Source organism: Anopheles nili, chromosome 2 (assembly GCF_943737925.1).
Source record: "Anopheles nili chromosome 2, idAnoNiliSN_F5_01, whole genome shotgun sequence".
NCBI classification, from domain to species: domain Eukaryota; kingdom Metazoa; phylum Arthropoda; class Insecta; order Diptera; family Culicidae; genus Anopheles; species Anopheles nili.
The window spans coordinates 16,961,315-16,978,155 of record NC_071291.1 but is presented as its reverse complement, the minus strand read 5'-3'; the positions used below and the strand labels follow the sequence as shown (position 1 = coordinate 16,978,155).

The following is a 16,841-nucleotide window of genomic DNA, read 5'->3' as shown; positions in this document are numbered from 1 at the left end:
CGCAGCTCCCTCCGAAATGGCTGGGAAGTACACTGTCGGTGAGACGGAGCAAATCTTCGAAGCAATATGTAACGTTCGCACGTGTGCAATCGTTCCAACCTGTGCGTAAAAGATGCAAGCAAATCTGCACAGCATACGAAAGTCAATAATCACTAGTTTACTCTCTTTCTATCTTACTCTATTGTTGCTCTAGATCTCTATGAGAGAAATCTATGCGTTCAAAAGTTGCTTCAATTAGAAAACAGAAGAAGAATTAAGTCAAGCAATACGCGAAAAGCCACCTATGTGTGCAATGGACGGTCGTAAATCGAGCAGAATTTAAAAATGCAACTAAATTTGTACTCTCTTTATCTTCTTCCATGTTATTTTTCATACTATACAGCGTACGTTTTTCACACACGTAATTTAGATAATTCTGCCAGTAGTAAAATAAGCCTACCCAGACACATTATGGCATAGAATAAAGAGTCACAAAAGACTTGCACACTATCATTGCGCTTCACATGATGTATCATCTAAATCAATCAACTCTCTCTCTCTCTATTGTATGATTTCCGTATGCTAATGCTTCATATAAATTTATTGAAAAAAATGTAAGCTTTATTCCTTTCATTACCATATCGTTTTCAATGAAAGAAATCTATCCTTTAGGATGCATATAGGGTGCAAATTGTTTTTTGTAGCTACCGCAGGAACATATTGTATTATGTGGAAATTTCTCCACTCAATTCAGCTACAACGACGGCCAAAGCTTTAGTTATGTTAGTACTGAAACTATAAATGTTATGTGTGCCTCAGAGATTTGGACTTATTAAAGAACCCTTTTGGGCAGCCAAAGTGACGGACTGGTAGATTCAAAGTAGTATTATTGATAACCAGACCACGGCGTTCGACCACACGTGATCAAGTTTTTAGCCTGTAATTGAAAGCAATATTGCCAGCAAAATAAATTTCCTTCAAATCCTTGTGTGGTCAGTAGTTATGTTCGTGTCTATTGTTTTCTTTCCGTCTGTAGGTCAGGACAGACCAAGGAGCTATATGATTGTTTTAACGTAACCTGTGATAAATTTAACTAAAATTTAAAATTTTATTTCGTCGTATTTTTTGATGAAATCCTTTTTTTAGAATGATCCTATTTGCGTAGCATTACACCCCTACGCAGAGGGCTTCAGAGTGATTGTATAGCCTTCTCGCTTTTACCAACAGGCTGCTGGTTATACCGTGACGTCATACAAACTAGATATAAGAAGGTGCAAGTGTGGGGCCTACCTACCACTCCGAGTTTGAGGTGTAATAAAAAAGGCAAGCTAACTGTGAGAGCTTCGCAGAACAGAGTTCGAGTGAAAAAGAGAAGCCGTCGTTGGGCTAGGTGGTGTCCCTCACGTATCGTGTGCATACATTTTTCGACGTTCGCCAATTGATTGCAATCCCGCGCCTAAAGTGAAAATCAGCCTGCTGCTTTGTGAAATTGTGGAATCGCAGTGCCTCCACCCAAGCCGCTACTACCCAGCAACGCGCGTTTTATTTATTCACGAGACACATTTGTACAGTGAAAAATCATGGCTGATAATCCATCTAGGATGAAGGCTGGTGAGTAAGCACGATTTGTGTGTGGAATGATGATGTTAGTTTCGCAGGCCCAGCAACGCAGTGGCGATCCTCATGTTGCAGTATTGGCTGTACGAAGCAAAAATGCATTCCATTCGGCTTCTTTTTTGCAGCAGCTAGCCTTCCTGTCGATTTGGAATGAAAAGACGCTATGTGTCGAAAAAAAAATGGCGACACGCCGATGATGGAAAAAATGCTCCACAGCCGACCGGAGCGTACGAGTTGCCTAGCCGGCTCTTTTCATTTCTATACTTGATTGTTGAAGTTTTGATTCGATTTTTGTAATTAGAAAACTGTCTCCTTGACACGTCGCTTCGTTCTTGCTATTTAGCATCGAATTAATGTTCGGATGTGCTTTGCCGCCTGTGGTTTCTCTATGCGTTGAGTGTCGAAAATTATGTTGGACGAACAACAATGGCGGCGGTTTTGAAAAATGAGAGAACGCTACTCTCTCGAACACGCATACAAGCACGCGCGCACCGGCTAGGTGCGGTAATCAAGGAATATTTTTGTTATTTTTTATGTTTGGTATGCTTCCGAGCCGTCATCGGGTTATTGATACGCTTATAAACCTTGCTATTAATTATGAAATTCATTCCTTTCGATAGTAATTTATCAATCTTTCCTAATTTCCGGTTCCGAGCGAATTCTCTTTTCTCTCATGCTGCTCAAACACGCTCCATAAATCCGACGCGGAGCATTTTCGATGCAATCGATCTCACGCACACTGAAGCTCGAGTCTTTTCTTCGCGGAAAACCCTGTCTTAAACTCTCACCCCGGAGTAAAGAAGGAAAACGCCATTTGAAAATGAATGGTGATGATACTTGGCGATGGCCGCGAATTTGCCGGGCCCCAGTCTTGCTAATATACACACCTTTCGTTCTCATGCAGTCAGCAATCCCACGTCCCACTTCCGTCGTCGCCCTGCATTCTATGAATTTCCAAACTTAAATTGTTCATTTCAGAGTACAGCAAACGTAGCAATGCTTCTTCTACCGCTGGCGCACCGATGCCAAAAACGTCGTCGACATCATCGCTCGCTACACAAAACATCGTTGTTTATGGTTCTTTTTTCGCGAATGTAGCGATAAAGATTAGCTCGCGAAACCGCCGTGCCCGGGCAGAAGTAGTTTATCCATATTCTGCTCGCAAAAGGCAGCTTAGAAGATGAACAACAGTAGTAGCATTTGGCATATTGATCTGTACAATATCACCCATAGAGTAGAGTGCGTGCCTCTTCTTGTGCTGCGAAAGCAATTGGTTTCAAATTGATTCTTCGATATATCGACATCGGGGAGCTACGGTGTATGAACAAGACACTGAATCCTCCAAAAAGGCGCTTTTAGAGCGGTGTCCCGTCAAGATTTTTTTTCTGTATGGTCTCTCTCTCCGTTTGTGCGTTCTGTTTTCAGACAACAAAAAGAAATTGAATGTTGGCAATCTGCCAGTCGACATCACCGAGGACGAACTGCGTGACCTTTTTGCGGACCATCCGGTTGAAAGTGTGGAAATTTTCCACTACAAACAGTACACCTTAGCCCTGTTGCTCTTCAAAGATAAGGAGACGGCAACGAAGGCTCTCAAGGAGAAAGAAAACTCTGTCTTCCGCGGACGTCGGCTGCGTATGCACCTTGAGTTCATCGTCATTTGTCACATGAAGAAGGATGTCTTCGTGCATGTTGTTGACAATGAGAGTAAGTCTTTTCCCACCTTTTTTTTGCTTTGTTGATATTGATATCTTTCTAAATAATCGCATTTGTCGATACAAGTAGTTTTGTTATTGATGTGATATGCCCGCTCGTGCAACGCCTCATCATTCTGTCCGCCAGTTCGTCTGGCGGCGGTCTTTTCGAGTGCGCAACGCGTGCGCGGAAAGGAGGTTGAGCTAAACGAACGAACGGTTGTCGCCTTATTTTGGTTTCTATTTTTTCTTTCTCTTCTCTCTCTTTATTCCATCCATTGATAATTTTCGTGCGTTGGTACGTTGATGTGTAAACTTATGATGACGATGATAATGTTTTGGTAGATGTAACGGAGGAAGATGTGTATGAGAAGTTTAAGGATCTGGCTAAGGTCCAGTCGGTGGTTTTGTTCCATCCGCTTGCCTACGTGACTTGCACCAGTCCGGAGGACAAGGAGGAAGCAATGAAAAAGATCACTGAAGCTGGCATTAACGTGTACGATTGTAACGGGCACGATCAGAACCAGCACATTGACGTGCTGCGGGCTGCAAAATTGTTCTTCCGCAATTTGAACCGCGTCCAGATGTACAACATTCCGGAGAGCTGGATCAGCTCCCAGGACGAGCTGAAGAAGGCCGTCGAGAGCTCCGGCACCGTTACTGAGGTGCGCGTCACAACCGGGAATTTTGGTCCGGCCGCCCAAGTTTTCTACGAGACGGCCGAAGAGGCTAAAGCCGCTGCTGACAAGTTGAACCAGCAGCTTTTCGAGGGTAAGCGCGTTCATGCGCATCACGTTATTGCCACAATGATACCGAATTACAAGACGAGCGTGTACGTTGAAAATTTGGACAAAACTATCACAGAGGAGATGCTGTACTTGCACTTTGAGCAGTACGGCGAAATCGACTTCGTCAATCGTCGTAAGTTTGGCGATGAGCACGGTATGGTCTGCTTCAAGGAGGCTGGCTCAGCCGAACGCGCGCTCGAGTGTACCACCATACCGGTACCGGAGAAAGAGGAAGAGAGCGCTGCGTCCGAGAAGACTATATCCGTCAAGCGATATGATGGACCACTTGGTAAGTACACCACGAGGTTGGGATGCCCACGGGGTTGGTGTGGAGCTATTTACTAACGATCAGTGTTTATTTCTTCCGTATACATCCACTAGTGTTGGACATCAAGCTGCCCGCGTTGAAGAAGGGAGCCTCCAGCGAGGAAGGCGAAGAACAGAAACAGCGCCCACCGCCACAACCGCTAGCAAAGCTTTGGCCCATCTACGTGGCGAATCTGCCGTACAAGGCAGATAAGCGTGAAATTAAGCAGTATTTCTCCAGTTACGGTGGACACATTAAGTTCATCTTCTCTCCAAACATTCCCTCGTACAAGCAAAGCCAAACGTCTATGGTGATGGCAGCGCTGATCTATTTCGCGCGTCGTGAGCAAGCGAACGAAGCGATCAAGGCGTTCAATGGCAAGCACTTCCAGAGCAAATGTCTGCACGTATTCCCAGGACGCAAGGATACGTACTTTGATACGGAAAAGTCGATTAAGGTCGTACGACTGAACTTGGCCGTTACCGAGGAGAAGTTGTTTGAAAAGTTCCGCAAATTCGGCTTCATCGAGTGCGTTGTGAAGAAGGATCGAACCACGGCGTACATCGAGTTCCGTGACAAGGAAATCGCAGAGAAAGTGCTCAAGCTAGACGAAAAGCAGCGCCCTGTGCGATGCAACGTGGAACCGGTGACGGGCAAAATCAATAAGAAAATCTTCAAGGAGAACGATGAAAAGATTTCACTTTCAATGCAAGAAATCATTGACAAGAACCCAGCCGTACTTGAGAACGTTTCATCCGATCGTTCCAGTGGCCCTCCACCGTTAAAGCGCAGCCGTTTTAGTGGACCAGCCAGTAAGCATCATTGCAAAGACTTTGCGCAAGCTTGTACAATGAAGTATTGACATGCTTTTTTTCATTTGTTTGTTTTGCAGACTTTGGCATGCAGGGACCTCGCAATCAGTTCAATCCAAACAATGGTGGCGATTTTAGCAACCCGCAGGTCATACAAGATTTACTTCGGTTGGCTTTCATATCCGGCAAAAATCTCGGTGAGGGTCTTGCTATCACTGGAAACAGCAACCCATTCAACAGCGGTGATCCACCACTACCCAACTTGAACCTGACCAATGGCTTCGGTGGTGGTGGCCAGCGGAACAACTTCAACAACTCGAATAATGGCAATTTTGGTGGCAGCTCCAACAATGCTGGAGGCAACATGGGCGGAGGCAATCGCAACAATATGGGTGGTGGTGTAAACCGAAACTTTGGCCAAAATGCTGGTGGTGGCGGCGGAGCGATGGGTAGTGGCGGCTATCGTCTCAACATGGGTGGTAATTTCGGTGGCAAGCGATTCAACGGCTCCCAACAGACAAACCGGATGGGTCAAAACAATCGCCAGGGAGGCGGCAACCAAAACCGACGTTTCTAAGCACCACAAATTGGTAGTGTAAGAAACTAAAACACCATGGCTCTTACGAGATACACTAACACTCTCAGACGGACACCCCCTCCCCCCATACACACACTCATCTTATGAATCTACATTCTTTTGACTTCTTGAACGTTCATACTTTTGTTAGTTTTCTCTTGGTCACTACTGGACGATGCAATGCCACGACGTACTTCCTCGTGGCCAGGATCTCCTTATATGTGGCGTATTTTTAGCGGTTAACGCAATTCAGACGAAAATGATCACGTATGGCGATAAGAAATGTTTGAATAGTCTACAAATACTACATTTAGGCCGTTTAAGGAGATCATCTTATCACACAGTGTATATTACAGACATTACCCCCAAATGTGGAGGTATTATGAACACAAAACAACGTGCAAAAACGTAACTCTTTTACAACGCAAAAAAATACTTCGTCGTGTATTTTTTTTATTTCAATATTTTATGCAACATTTATTCTTATAGTGGAAGATTGAATATTTGGAAAGGATGTTCCATTGTGCGAAATCAACTTCATTGCAATCAATATTACGTTACTGCAAAGTTCTTGATTGAATGATTGACTTATCGACGTATTTTTAGCATGAAATAAATGTTGGTAACTTTGTATTTTTTGCATCTTTCAACTAATTGTTGGTCGTCACATATCGAATGGTTCATTCAAAAATACATACTCGATTGCGTGAATTTTACGATAGACCGAATGATGCAGTTAACTTTTTGGATCTGTCTAAAAACGACACAAGTAGGGCCAGCATGCGTAAAGAGTGCTGAATAGGACTGAGGATTATCCATTATGCGTGTATGTTAGAACACATTATCTTTTAGCTTTTGTTTATTGAAATCAATTTATAGAGGAGATCCTGATACCAGATCATTTTCAGGAGGCAACGTATATGATTCAATAAATTTGTGCTGCCGATGAATGGCTACACATAAATAGATCTTTGCGCGACATGCAACATATGAAGTTAAGAAATCTTTTTAAAAAGAGAAACAATATCTATGGCTAACGTACTGTACTGTATGAATAACATTGAAACCACATGATAATCCCAATATGATATATGGTTCATCGATTTATAAGAAGTTAACTGAAAATAGACCGGGCCATGTGTGTTTATGTCAGTATTGGCATCAGTTCCATTGGTTACATATGTTGATGAAATAGTCTTGAGTAACGCAGTTAACACTCACAAAAGCACAATTGCAAGCAGAATAGGCATACATATTTTCAGGCACTCGCTTGCGAGTCTGGCATGTAGCAAACGATAATCCACGATACGTTGTGTACTTTCCTGAAACTTTGATCGTGCGCATTAGCTGATGTGTAAGATTCTAACAAGCAAATGTGCACAATTTATTCGCTAACTACGCGGCTCTGTGAAATCAATTGGAATCAATAATTGGATAAAGTTTACTGGTTAGCTTACCTAAATGGATATGCTATAGTTGGACACATTAGCGTATTTTTATATCAATACAACCATGAAGTGCACAGTAATAGTATACTGAATGCTCGTACCAGTGAAGATGAGATGAGCAGATGAATTACTAGTTTACTTAGTCGAGCACAAACAGTTTCTGCCGTTGTGGGGGCTCATCCCCAAGCTGCTAGACAAAGTAAAAGAACAAAAGTTCATGGGTGGTAGCTTTTGAGCTGCTACCGACATGTAGGCAGCTTTACATGAATGAGAACGGGAACTCCTAACTAAACAACGGATCAAAAATATTGCATTTTTCTGTACGAGATGTGTTTTCTATACTTTGATCGTGTGTGACCATGCCGGCCACTACTTGCTGCATTGGACACTAGAATGGATGCCATCGTAACATTGAAATGGTTTGTTAGGTAACATAGTAAAATTTTAAACCAACAGCAAAACCAACAATTTACAATTCATCCCTTTCTCTACTCTTACAACTAACAACTTATTATGTAACTATAAAGTAATAATTAGTGTGAGCAAATTTCATAAAATGCAACTCAAAACGATAACGTATTAAAAGTGGCCAAGTGGTGGTCTAATTGAAGGTAATGTCGCTATAATTAATGGGAAAAAGTATTTCTCGAAATGCAACCATAAAAATTGAAAACAGAAAAAATAAAGTAAAAAATTGTAAAACATACACGGAAAAGCAATTTGCTGTTTTTACACGTGGATATTGTATCCTGCTAGCTCTGTCTGGCCCCGGATACTGCGAAAATGCAAACTTTTGAGTTATTGAAACATGCTGTATATGTTTGATAGTCCTTTCGATGAGCACTGCATCGTTGCTTCGGCAGCACACGTTTGGTTTAAATGAATCACACTGTCTCAGATTTAGCCTGCGTGTCTCGTCGCGGGACGCATTATATTGAATACCATCTTGTCAAGCAAAATAATGATAAAAAGGTAAGTGATATAAGTGATTTAATTTTAAAATGTGTATTTATCTATATCCAGCAAATATTTCGACAAAATTATCTCTTTCGTTCAGTCATCCATTAGTGCCCCCAGGTATTCTAATAAAGGTGGATTTTTTTTGTTCAGATTTGTTGCGTTATAATTTGGGAAAGAATGATTTATAAAAAAAATTATCCTTGATAATGTGCAGAGATTCGAAGCCTCACGATGAAGATTGTACTGGCTCTCTTAGGCAACTAATATTTCGTCGTGCCTAACTACTTGGGCGACAACGAAAAATGTACAGATTCGGTTCCCTTTTTCTGCTGTAGCTGGTCAAAACTGCAGTTAACGACTAATAGCGGTTTTAGTGCCTTGCAAATTAAGGAGAAATTATATGTATAAGTTGAGTTTTCAAGTAATGGTGGCACATAAGAAAAATGAAATGCAGAATTCGAAAACCGAACACGTGCTCCTCTAGATTCTGAAGCACGCAGTACCACAGTCGAATTATCAATTGAAGTTTTGAAGAATGTGTGGTAAACGCTGGCGTGTTTACCTGGCAATGTTTACCTCTTTTTGTCAACCTAAATAAAGCCATAATTGCTGCATAACAAGTCGAAGATCGAATAAGATAAATAAAAACATATGTGCGGTGTAAAATGTTGCCTAACGCTTCGTTATCATCAATCGTCAAGGAAGAAATAGGCCTGGAAGGACTCGAGGGAAGCACACTAGACAGTAAGCTTCTTAGTTCGCATTGATTGCATGTAACGAAAGGATACGTGTTTTCTCACTATGTTTTATCCTCTACCCAGCACTATGGAACCATATTGCAATCCGGCTACGTATGCCTATGCCATTACCGCGGAAACTGATGGAATCGATCTGGCTGCAGATTTTGCCCATAAGCGAATTTGAATTCTTTCTCCTGCCAAACGACCGCAAACCGTTCGCTCATTTCAATCGGGTAGGTAAACTGGATCCAGAGACTGGCATTGCCCTGCAACCGAGCGAATACCCCGGACATCGTTTTCGCTATCGGCTGGTCGAGACGAATGGCATCAGGGGGTCATGCGAAGACTACGACACACGTACGCCCATCACGCGCGAGGAGTTAAGTAAGATCCCGTGCGCGGATGCTGAACAAAGGTACTAGCTATTTAGCGCGCAGCTAGGCGAAAGTTACATTCTCATGTCGTACTGTTGCAGATATAATCGAAAGTTGGTGATTGTGGCGTCCCAAAGGATGCGTGAATCGTATCTTATCGATTCGAATTGCACCGCCGAGCTGTCCGGAATGCAGTACTGCATGCTGGAGTGGATTGGAAGGTCCAGGTTTAACGGCGAAACATCGCACGGCAAACATTCACTCATCGAGGTTACCGGTGATTCTAGCGCGCTGTTCTACAATAGGAAGGCACTAACTAGTGCTAAGCTGATCACCCGACAGAATCTTTCGATACGGATAGACAACGTTAGTATTCAAGGTTTGGTGTTTCATCTGCCACGGTACTACAGTGAAATGAAATCGAAACAACTGCTCATTGTGGAGCTTGTAGTCAAAGAGCTTAAAAGTCGGAAAAATTACATAGCCGATTACGAGGAGATAAAGTTGATGATGCTGAAAAAATCCGAGGCTGGGAAAATTTTTCGTACACCCGAATTTCAACGCTACATAAAAACGGACGAAACCGTACCATATCGGACGCTGTACCCAAACACACCGCCCAGCTCGTGGTACTCGAAACGCGGCGAAGAGAAACAAGTACGAGTGATGCGACTGATCGATCCGGAGGCAGAAGTGTACGATTTGTGGAATCGTGACGGTCCCGAAGAAGGTGGTGCAGCGGACACCAAAGAGGGGTTTTTATGCAGCGCAGACAGCAGCATGCTATACGTTGACTTGCCGCTTCTGCAGGTGGCCTACAACGCTATAGCGAATCATGAAGGTGTGGGCATCGCGCAATCCGAACTGGCTGTCGCTCTCGGGTTAGATCGTCTGAATGTTCGTGGTGTAGTGAAAAACCTTACCAAACTGAAAGCGATTGAGGGTCTGTCTTTCGACGAAGGCCGACAGCGTACGACTAAGTATGAATTTGGAACGAATTCCTCTCAGTTGTCCTGACAATTATTAATGAAGTTTTTGCTTTTTCTGCTTCCAGATTTTTCATTCCAGGCTCTTCACGACGGACGCAGGTGTTCGAGAAGGAAATGTCCCAGTACGTATCGAACCAGCTTAACGTGATCGAGAGCCAAAGACAGAGCACTTCCGGTAGTAAAAGCGATCCCGAGCTGACGGGTAATGAAACGTTAGCGACCGATGACAGCAGAAACATTTGCGACAGCGAAGCGGATACTTCGCTATCTGTGACCGCCGATTCGGATGTGCGCAAACAAACGCACGCTTTCGATAGCACACTGCACGATAACATCCATACCGATGTGATACTGTCTGACAAGCTTCACCTGCGAAAGAACCCAACAGGCACCTCATACGTGATGAAATCAAGATCGATCAGCGAGCTGATGCTGAGACGCTGTAACTTTATCATCGAACTCGTAAAGCGGGAAGTAGCGATCGAGCCTAGGACGATTTTGAAACGGCTGAAATTCGCAGAAAACGCAAAGGGCAATCTGCACCAAGTGTGCAACAAGTCGCTTATGCGCCTAATCTATCGCCTTGCCGCCGACAAGATGATCTTGATCGCGAACGTCACGATGAAGCTGGAGGATCGAGAATTTCATCTCGTTTTTATTTGTGATCCCAAGATTACGGTCGAGCACGCCGGCTTGCAGTCGAAGCTGGCAATGGCGAAGGCGCGGATAGTGCTTCAAACGCAACCGGCCGTCCCAGCCGATCTCGCGCAACCGCTCTCGGCTTTGCAATCCCACGGGTACCCCGGTAGTTTGCCGAAATGCATGCGCATGCGTTTGTTCCACGAGTACGTGTTCTATTTGGTGCATGATCAGCAGCGTGACGCACGCGAGTTGTGCATTACCGAGCTGACGGCGATCGACGTGACCGGGTTGGATGCGTTGGAACTGTCGCCCATCTACAGCGACACGAATGATTGGAAGATGTTTATACCGCCGCTGAATCCGTACGATGGAGGGTATGATTCCGGCTGGGTCATGCTGACGGATGTGTTTGTGCGCATGCCGCTGGTCGTCTTTTGCTCGATCTGCACTTTTTCGTTCTACACGAAGGATCTCGATCACTACCTGGATCATCCGGTGCGCCGGTACTATCTGCTAAAGCAGCTACCGGAAACAATCCGCATGCAGTTGCTGAAGAAACGTCGCTACGTGCAGGCTGTGCTCGAGATTGTGAAGCTGCTGTGCTACGCGGGGCTGCTGCAGATGGGGCCACAGCTGCGAAACACGCGTGACCAGACGTACGTGTACGTCAACCGGTACGCCTGTATGCTGGACACATCAGAATCGAAGGACGGGTACTACGAGATTGAAAACCGCAACTATCCGCTGCTGCCGTTCTGTTTCGAACAGATGACCGACGTTCAGGGATTCTGGGATAAGCTACTGGATGTGGCCACCGGGACGCGGCTGAACATTCGCAACACGGCCATTGGGCGGGAGGTGCTGATCCAGCAGCTGCACACCAAACCGGCCATGGTAGAAGCGCTGCGCGTGCAGTCCGAACTATCGGCTCCGCTGAATGATCGCCCGGAGCGATTGCCACCGGGTGACGGAAAGGGTGCGGCCGGATTCGATACAGCCATGTTCATGCACATCAAGTCGAACTGGTCAAAGACGCTCAACTTCGCGCCGCACATCGACAAGCACCGGCTGAAAATTGTTCGCAAATCGATCAAGATCAAGAAGCTGTATGCCAGTGGCAACGGGCCAAGAAGCGGGGCCAGCGCGGTGTCGAATGGTGGAAGGCTCACGCTCCGGATGGGTACCGGAACGTCTGGCTTCCCAGCTACTGCTAGTACGGTTAAACGAGGATCAGGAAGGAGACAGATTAAGAAGCGCATCATTAAACCGCGCAAACCGATGCGTCGTATCTGGCGCCAAGGGTACGACGAAGTGGACTTGCGTGCGCTCAAACAGATGAACAAGCTGCGCGTAAAGTGGACGCACGCCGAGGATCAAATCCTAGTCATTTGCCGGGTGGCCCAGCTGTACCTGTACGGTCCAACGCAGAGCATAACCTGTCCGATCAATTCGGCCACCTTCCGCGACGTGCTGCACTGGGCCAATGCGCGATCGACGTGCAAAACATCTCGCGCCTGCCAGCGTCGCGTGCTCTACATGACGAAGAAGCTGCATGGTGTGGCGGACCTCGTGCGAACCTGCCTCGAGGAAACCAAACTAAACGCAACGGTAACCGAGCGTTACGGGCCGGGATTCGTGCAGAAGCTGCGCGAACAATTCCAAGAGCCGGAGGACTACATGGTCGCGTCGTGTATCCACTTCGTGCAGCTGGTGCACCTGATACGGCAGACGTGTTCCAAGCTGCTGCGGGGAACGGGCACCTCCAATAGTACTCCACGCATCCACAGTCGACCTGAAGCGAGCCACCGGGCGTATCACAGGTTGCCGAGCACACTGGACGAGTTGTACCGAAGGTACAGTGTGACCGAAACGAATAACAGCAGCAAACACCTGAACTACGCCGCAAATCCTTCGACAATCCAGGAGCTGCAGATGTACAAGCTGACGATCCTGATGCACAGCTCCGTCGTTAATGGTCGCTCACATGCCGAGGAACCGTTACAGCGCGTTTACCGCGAGTTCTCGGAACACGTTCTGGCCGGTGCCATGCGGTTGATGCGTAACTTTCACCTCGTCTCGCTGAACCAGCGGGTGAAGGGCGTCGGAACGAAGCTACTCGTTACGAGCACGGCCGTTACAGGTGATCGTGAGCTGTTCCATGTGTCGATCCATTACCAGCAGCAGCTGATTACTTCGCTTCCTTTCGACCTGTTTCAACCGATGTTCGGTCAGTACGTGCAGCTACTCGATCGCAAGCGATATGATGAGATGCACGCGTGCGAGGACGACGCCAAAGGACTCGTGCTGCTCATCAGCGAGCTGATTGCCATGGATCGGGTCGAGATGTGCATCGATCAGGCAGCGAATTACATCGAGATGAAAGCGGGCTCAAAGGAAGCCGTACCGAATTATGCCGATATGCTTGCTCCGCTGGCTGGCCCTGAGAAGGACGCGTTTTCAGACGATGCACCCAAACGAACCCGCGAAACGAAGTCCCTAAAAAGCTCCGTCAAGGCAGCAATCGTCACACCTACTCGGACACCCACCGGAAAGGGAAGATCGGTGCCAAAGAAATTGCGCTTTTCTCCCGCAAAGGACGTTACCTTCCACTACGTGATGCATCCGGTCGAGCGGTTGTACAAGGTGCCAATAGAATACTTTCACTTTTTCTGTCTCTTGGTACACCTGCAGACGACAGATCGTCGCTTGATCGTGCAGATGTTCAAGATCGACGAAACTCAACCGACGAGCTGCTCGCTGGAGAACTGTGTGGGTGCGTCATCGACGTCAGCGGCAAGCAGTGGCGATCTGGTGTCCCGTTGTCTTGAGCTAATGCGTGGCCACCGGGAGCAGCTGGTGCGCATTCGACAGCATGGAGTGGAGCGATCGCAGCGCAAAAATCGAATCGATTCCGCGATGATATTTGACATACGCGAAGAGAATATATTGCTCTTCTTTGGCAAGTACATCACCCAATTCCAGCAACGGTGGAGTGCGGGCCACCGACGCGAGGTCAATCGCCAGAGCCAGGTTTCGCAGGCGCTTGTCAAAGGCACCGTTGACATGGCCGAGCTGATCGAGGATTGTTTGTGGTTTGACGACGAATCGCCCGAGTACAACTGGCTCGACCGGTACGAGGTATCGAACACGATCGAAGATGAGGACCCGATTGATGGGGAAACGGGTGACGAACCTTCGACCGACGCCGAAATTAGCACGCTCAGCGAGAAGGTGTTCAAGTTGCACAACTTCTACGAAGTAATGTCGATGAAGATGCACATTCGCTTAAAAACGACGCCACTCTCCCGGTACACCGAGCAGGACCTTGCCGATCGTGAAACGTACGGTCAGTGGAACGTACCACGGTGCTTCCTGTCGGATGGTGTGAAACGGCGCCGGGATGTGCTGATTAAGGTCGCCAGCGATGCGATCTGGCCCGACATGCAACAACTGGGACCGCTCATAAAGGAAGCGATGCCGCTGATTGAACGAAATTCGCACGCTAGCGCCCTGTTGGCGTACATCGAGCACAAGAGCAGATTCGGTGCGACCGCGTGCGAACTGGCCAAGAGCTTTCCAAATCACGAGCAGCTGAAGCAACACCTGCAAACGCTGGTCAGCCTTAAGCTGCTGCTGCGAACCGGTTTCCGGAGTGTCACGTACGTGCATTGGCATTTTGCACCGGATTGGCTAACCAAGGCGCTGATTCCGGAAACGGATCAAAAGGCGATCGAGCAACCTTCCAGCGCTCAGTCAGCAGCGGTTGAGCAACCGGGCGGTAGTAGAACCCGGCGAGACAAGCGCAAGAATCCTACGCCACTCGGGGATGAAGAAGACATCACGGTGAAGAAACGAAAGTCCAACTACTCAGAGCAGACAACCAAAAGCCGTTCGATTGACACGCGGACGGAAAATCAACCGACCGATGAGCAGCCGGAAAAGCAGAGAGATGCGAAAAAGTGGGTATAACAATTTCTTTGCTTGTTTCGTTCGATCATTTATCGCTTTTCCATGCCCTTGACGCTCTTTTAGATACAAATTCATGCAGCTAGCGATGGCACCCTGGATCAGTATCGAGGGCAAGATCAACAAGCGTGTTCTGTACCGATGGTTAAGTTCGGTTCTGCTGTACTGTGTAGCCCATCCGGGTGTTCTGATGAGCGTGCTCAACGTGCGATTCAACATGTTGTCACCGTTCCATCTCAGGCAGCTGTTAGAGGTTCGAAACCAACCGCGTTGTTGGCGATGGGCAATAGCTTTTAACACGTTACGATGCGATACTCTTTTCAGATACTTCAAGAGTACGGCTGTGTTAGCCTTCATTCCATGGAATGCCAACTGAAGAAGACTATATTTTCTGTCTTCAAGCCGATTGGAATCGGTAGGAACAGTATGGGCATGATTTTGGGATAAAGTCCGTACCGTTTTTTATGGTGATTTGTTTCGCTTACAGTGCCACCAACGGAGTTTGCTCCCGATGAGAAAACATTTGTCGAATCGGCACCGGACGCGCTGAGCACGCTTTCACTCTGCATTGGGGAGAACCGTAAGTACGCGCAAGACTTCTACGACGGTTCGCGGAAACACATGGTAACATAGGGATGATGGCACGGTGGCCAAGATGAACAGGCGGATGCAATCATCGTGTATGCGTGCATTTATTTCCCGCGTTGAAACAATAAAAAATCACAAAACCAGCCGGTCTGCTGATCGCTGGGTTAGTTCGTATCCGTGTCTATTGCGCCAGTTACGACGGTGAGCTTTTCGTTCACCTTCCGGATGACGGGCAGCTTATCGACGATGTGGTCCGGGTTGGTGAAGAGCGCCGGAGGAATGTGTTTCAGTTGTTCCACTTTCGCCTCGCGGTGCGTGAATTCCTTCAGCACGTAATCGTTACCCTTCTCGTAGTGGAACCGAGTGTCGTTGCTGCGCAGCAGCACGTTGTCGACGCGCAGGAAAAAGCGCAGCAAAACGTAGAATCCAGACGGCATGACGCGCACCTTCACCGACAGCAACGCAATGCCGTGATCGTGCAGTTCGTCCTCAAACAGGGTCAAGTTGTGGTAGAAAAGGATGTTCTCTTTGCGCATCAGTTTGAACATGTCGATGCGCTGGTCGGTGGTCTCCACCCGGAACCGATCGTTTACCGTGCCCGCGTACTCTGTCGTAAACGTCCAGTCGAAGTGCTTCACTTTGTCCGACGTTTGCGCCGCTTCCGGACGGCTCTCGCGCCATTCTTCCGAGCAGGCCACTTTAAGATCGAGCTTTTCGTTACACACCAGCTTCAGCGCGTCCAGCGGGTTGAACTCGAGCTGTGCCCCGGACGAATGGCTGATCCGCAGCACGTTCCGGTGGAACACCATATCGGGCAGGTGGGGTAGCGCGAGTGCGAAGTTGTACACGCACAGCTCGCAACAGTCTGGCTCTCCGGCTACGCAGCGATCGCCGTTCACGCACATGCTTTTCAGGATGTGTGATTTGGTGTACCCGATGGTCCAGTCATCGAACTGGTACGTCTCCCTGTCGACCGGCAAGCGTACCGGACCCAGACCATCGTCTCCGGTGACTTGCGGAGGCTACAGAATGTGCAAAAATTATGTAAATATTAGCAGACCCGCTGAGATATACGTTCCGGATTTCCGAGCTGTATACTTTTACGTACTGCTTGCGATGCTACCGTAGCCATAGTTGGTATAATATGCTTAGTATATAGTTCGCTGCAATGCTTCACTCACATTCACCGTCCAAATGTAAACAACACCGTTCTCCAGCGTCTTTTATCTGTTTAGGGGATTTTGACATTTATCGGCAATATGCGCCCATCAACTGCACCTATTTCTTAGATGCATCTTCAACAGCAGAGAAAGGATACAGATGAGAGAAAAGTTTAATGGATTTCTTGGAATGCAGTTTA

At 47.0% G+C, this 16,841-nt stretch overlaps 3 protein-coding genes across 3 annotated transcripts; 2 read left to right on the top strand and 1 right to left on the bottom strand.

The window, feature by feature from the left end:
• Window positions 1-1,359: 1,359 nt before the first annotated feature.
• On the top strand, window positions 1,360-7,957 carry LOC128727400 (uncharacterized). Its single transcript, XM_053821312.1, has 5 exons — window positions 1,360-1,590; window positions 3,022-3,303; window positions 3,636-4,367; window positions 4,460-5,197; window positions 5,278-7,957. The coding sequence occupies exons 1-5, from the start codon at window positions 1,560-1,562 to the stop codon at window positions 5,772-5,774; spliced, it is 2,280 nt and encodes a 759-aa protein (XP_053677287.1). The 5' UTR covers window positions 1,360-1,559; the 3' UTR covers window positions 5,775-7,957.
• An 890-nt stretch (window positions 7,958-8,847) lies between these two features.
• Window positions 8,848-15,592, top strand: LOC128730750 (general transcription factor 3C polypeptide 1). Its single transcript, XM_053823829.1, has 7 exons — window positions 8,848-8,926; window positions 9,004-9,337; window positions 9,398-10,276; window positions 10,351-14,886; window positions 14,960-15,146; window positions 15,218-15,308; window positions 15,381-15,592. The coding sequence occupies exons 1-7, from the start codon at window positions 8,848-8,850 to the stop codon at window positions 15,524-15,526; spliced, it is 6,252 nt and encodes a 2,083-aa protein (XP_053679804.1). The 3' UTR covers window positions 15,527-15,592.
• Window positions 15,570-16,668, bottom strand: LOC128730751 (TIP41-like protein). Its single transcript, XM_053823831.1, has 2 exons — window positions 16,590-16,668; window positions 15,570-16,503 (listed from the first exon to the last, which is right to left on the bottom strand). The coding sequence occupies exons 1-2, from the start codon at window positions 16,611-16,613 to the stop codon at window positions 15,646-15,648; spliced, it is 882 nt and encodes a 293-aa protein (XP_053679806.1). The 5' UTR covers window positions 16,614-16,668; the 3' UTR covers window positions 15,570-15,645.
• Between the last annotated feature and the right edge of the window lie 173 nt (window positions 16,669-16,841).

What these genes read in the sequence shown, in the direction of transcription:
- LOC128727400 (XM_053821312.1), top strand. Translation starts at nt 1,560, where the DNA reads ATGGCTGATAATCCATCTAGGATGAAGGCTG. An exon ending in TCCATCTAGGATGAAGGCTG is followed by an intron (nt 1,591 to 3,021) that starts GTGAGTAAGCAC and finishes TTCTGTTTTCAG; the next exon opens with ACAACAAAAAGAAATTGAAT. An exon ending in GCGATATGATGGACCACTTG is followed by an intron (nt 4,368 to 4,459) that starts GTAAGTACACCA and finishes TACATCCACTAG; the next exon opens with TGTTGGACATCAAGCTGCCC.
- LOC128730750 (XM_053823829.1), top strand. Translation starts at nt 8,848, where the DNA reads ATGTTGCCTAACGCTTCGTTATCATCAATCGTCAAGGAAGAAATAGGC. An exon ending in AAGCAGAGAGATGCGAAAAA is followed by an intron (nt 14,887 to 14,959) that starts GTGGGTATAACA and finishes ACGCTCTTTTAG; the next exon opens with ATACAAATTCATGCAGCTAG. An exon ending in ATCTCAGGCAGCTGTTAGAG is followed by an intron (nt 15,147 to 15,217) that starts GTTCGAAACCAA and finishes TACTCTTTTCAG; the next exon opens with ATACTTCAAGAGTACGGCTG.
- LOC128730751 (XM_053823831.1), bottom strand. Translation starts at nt 16,613, where the DNA reads ATGGCTACGGTAGCATCGCAAGCA. An exon ending in CTACGGTAGCATCGCAAGCA is followed by an intron (nt 16,504 to 16,589) that starts GTACGTAAAAGT and finishes CACATTCTGTAG; the next exon opens with CCTCCGCAAGTCACCGGAGA.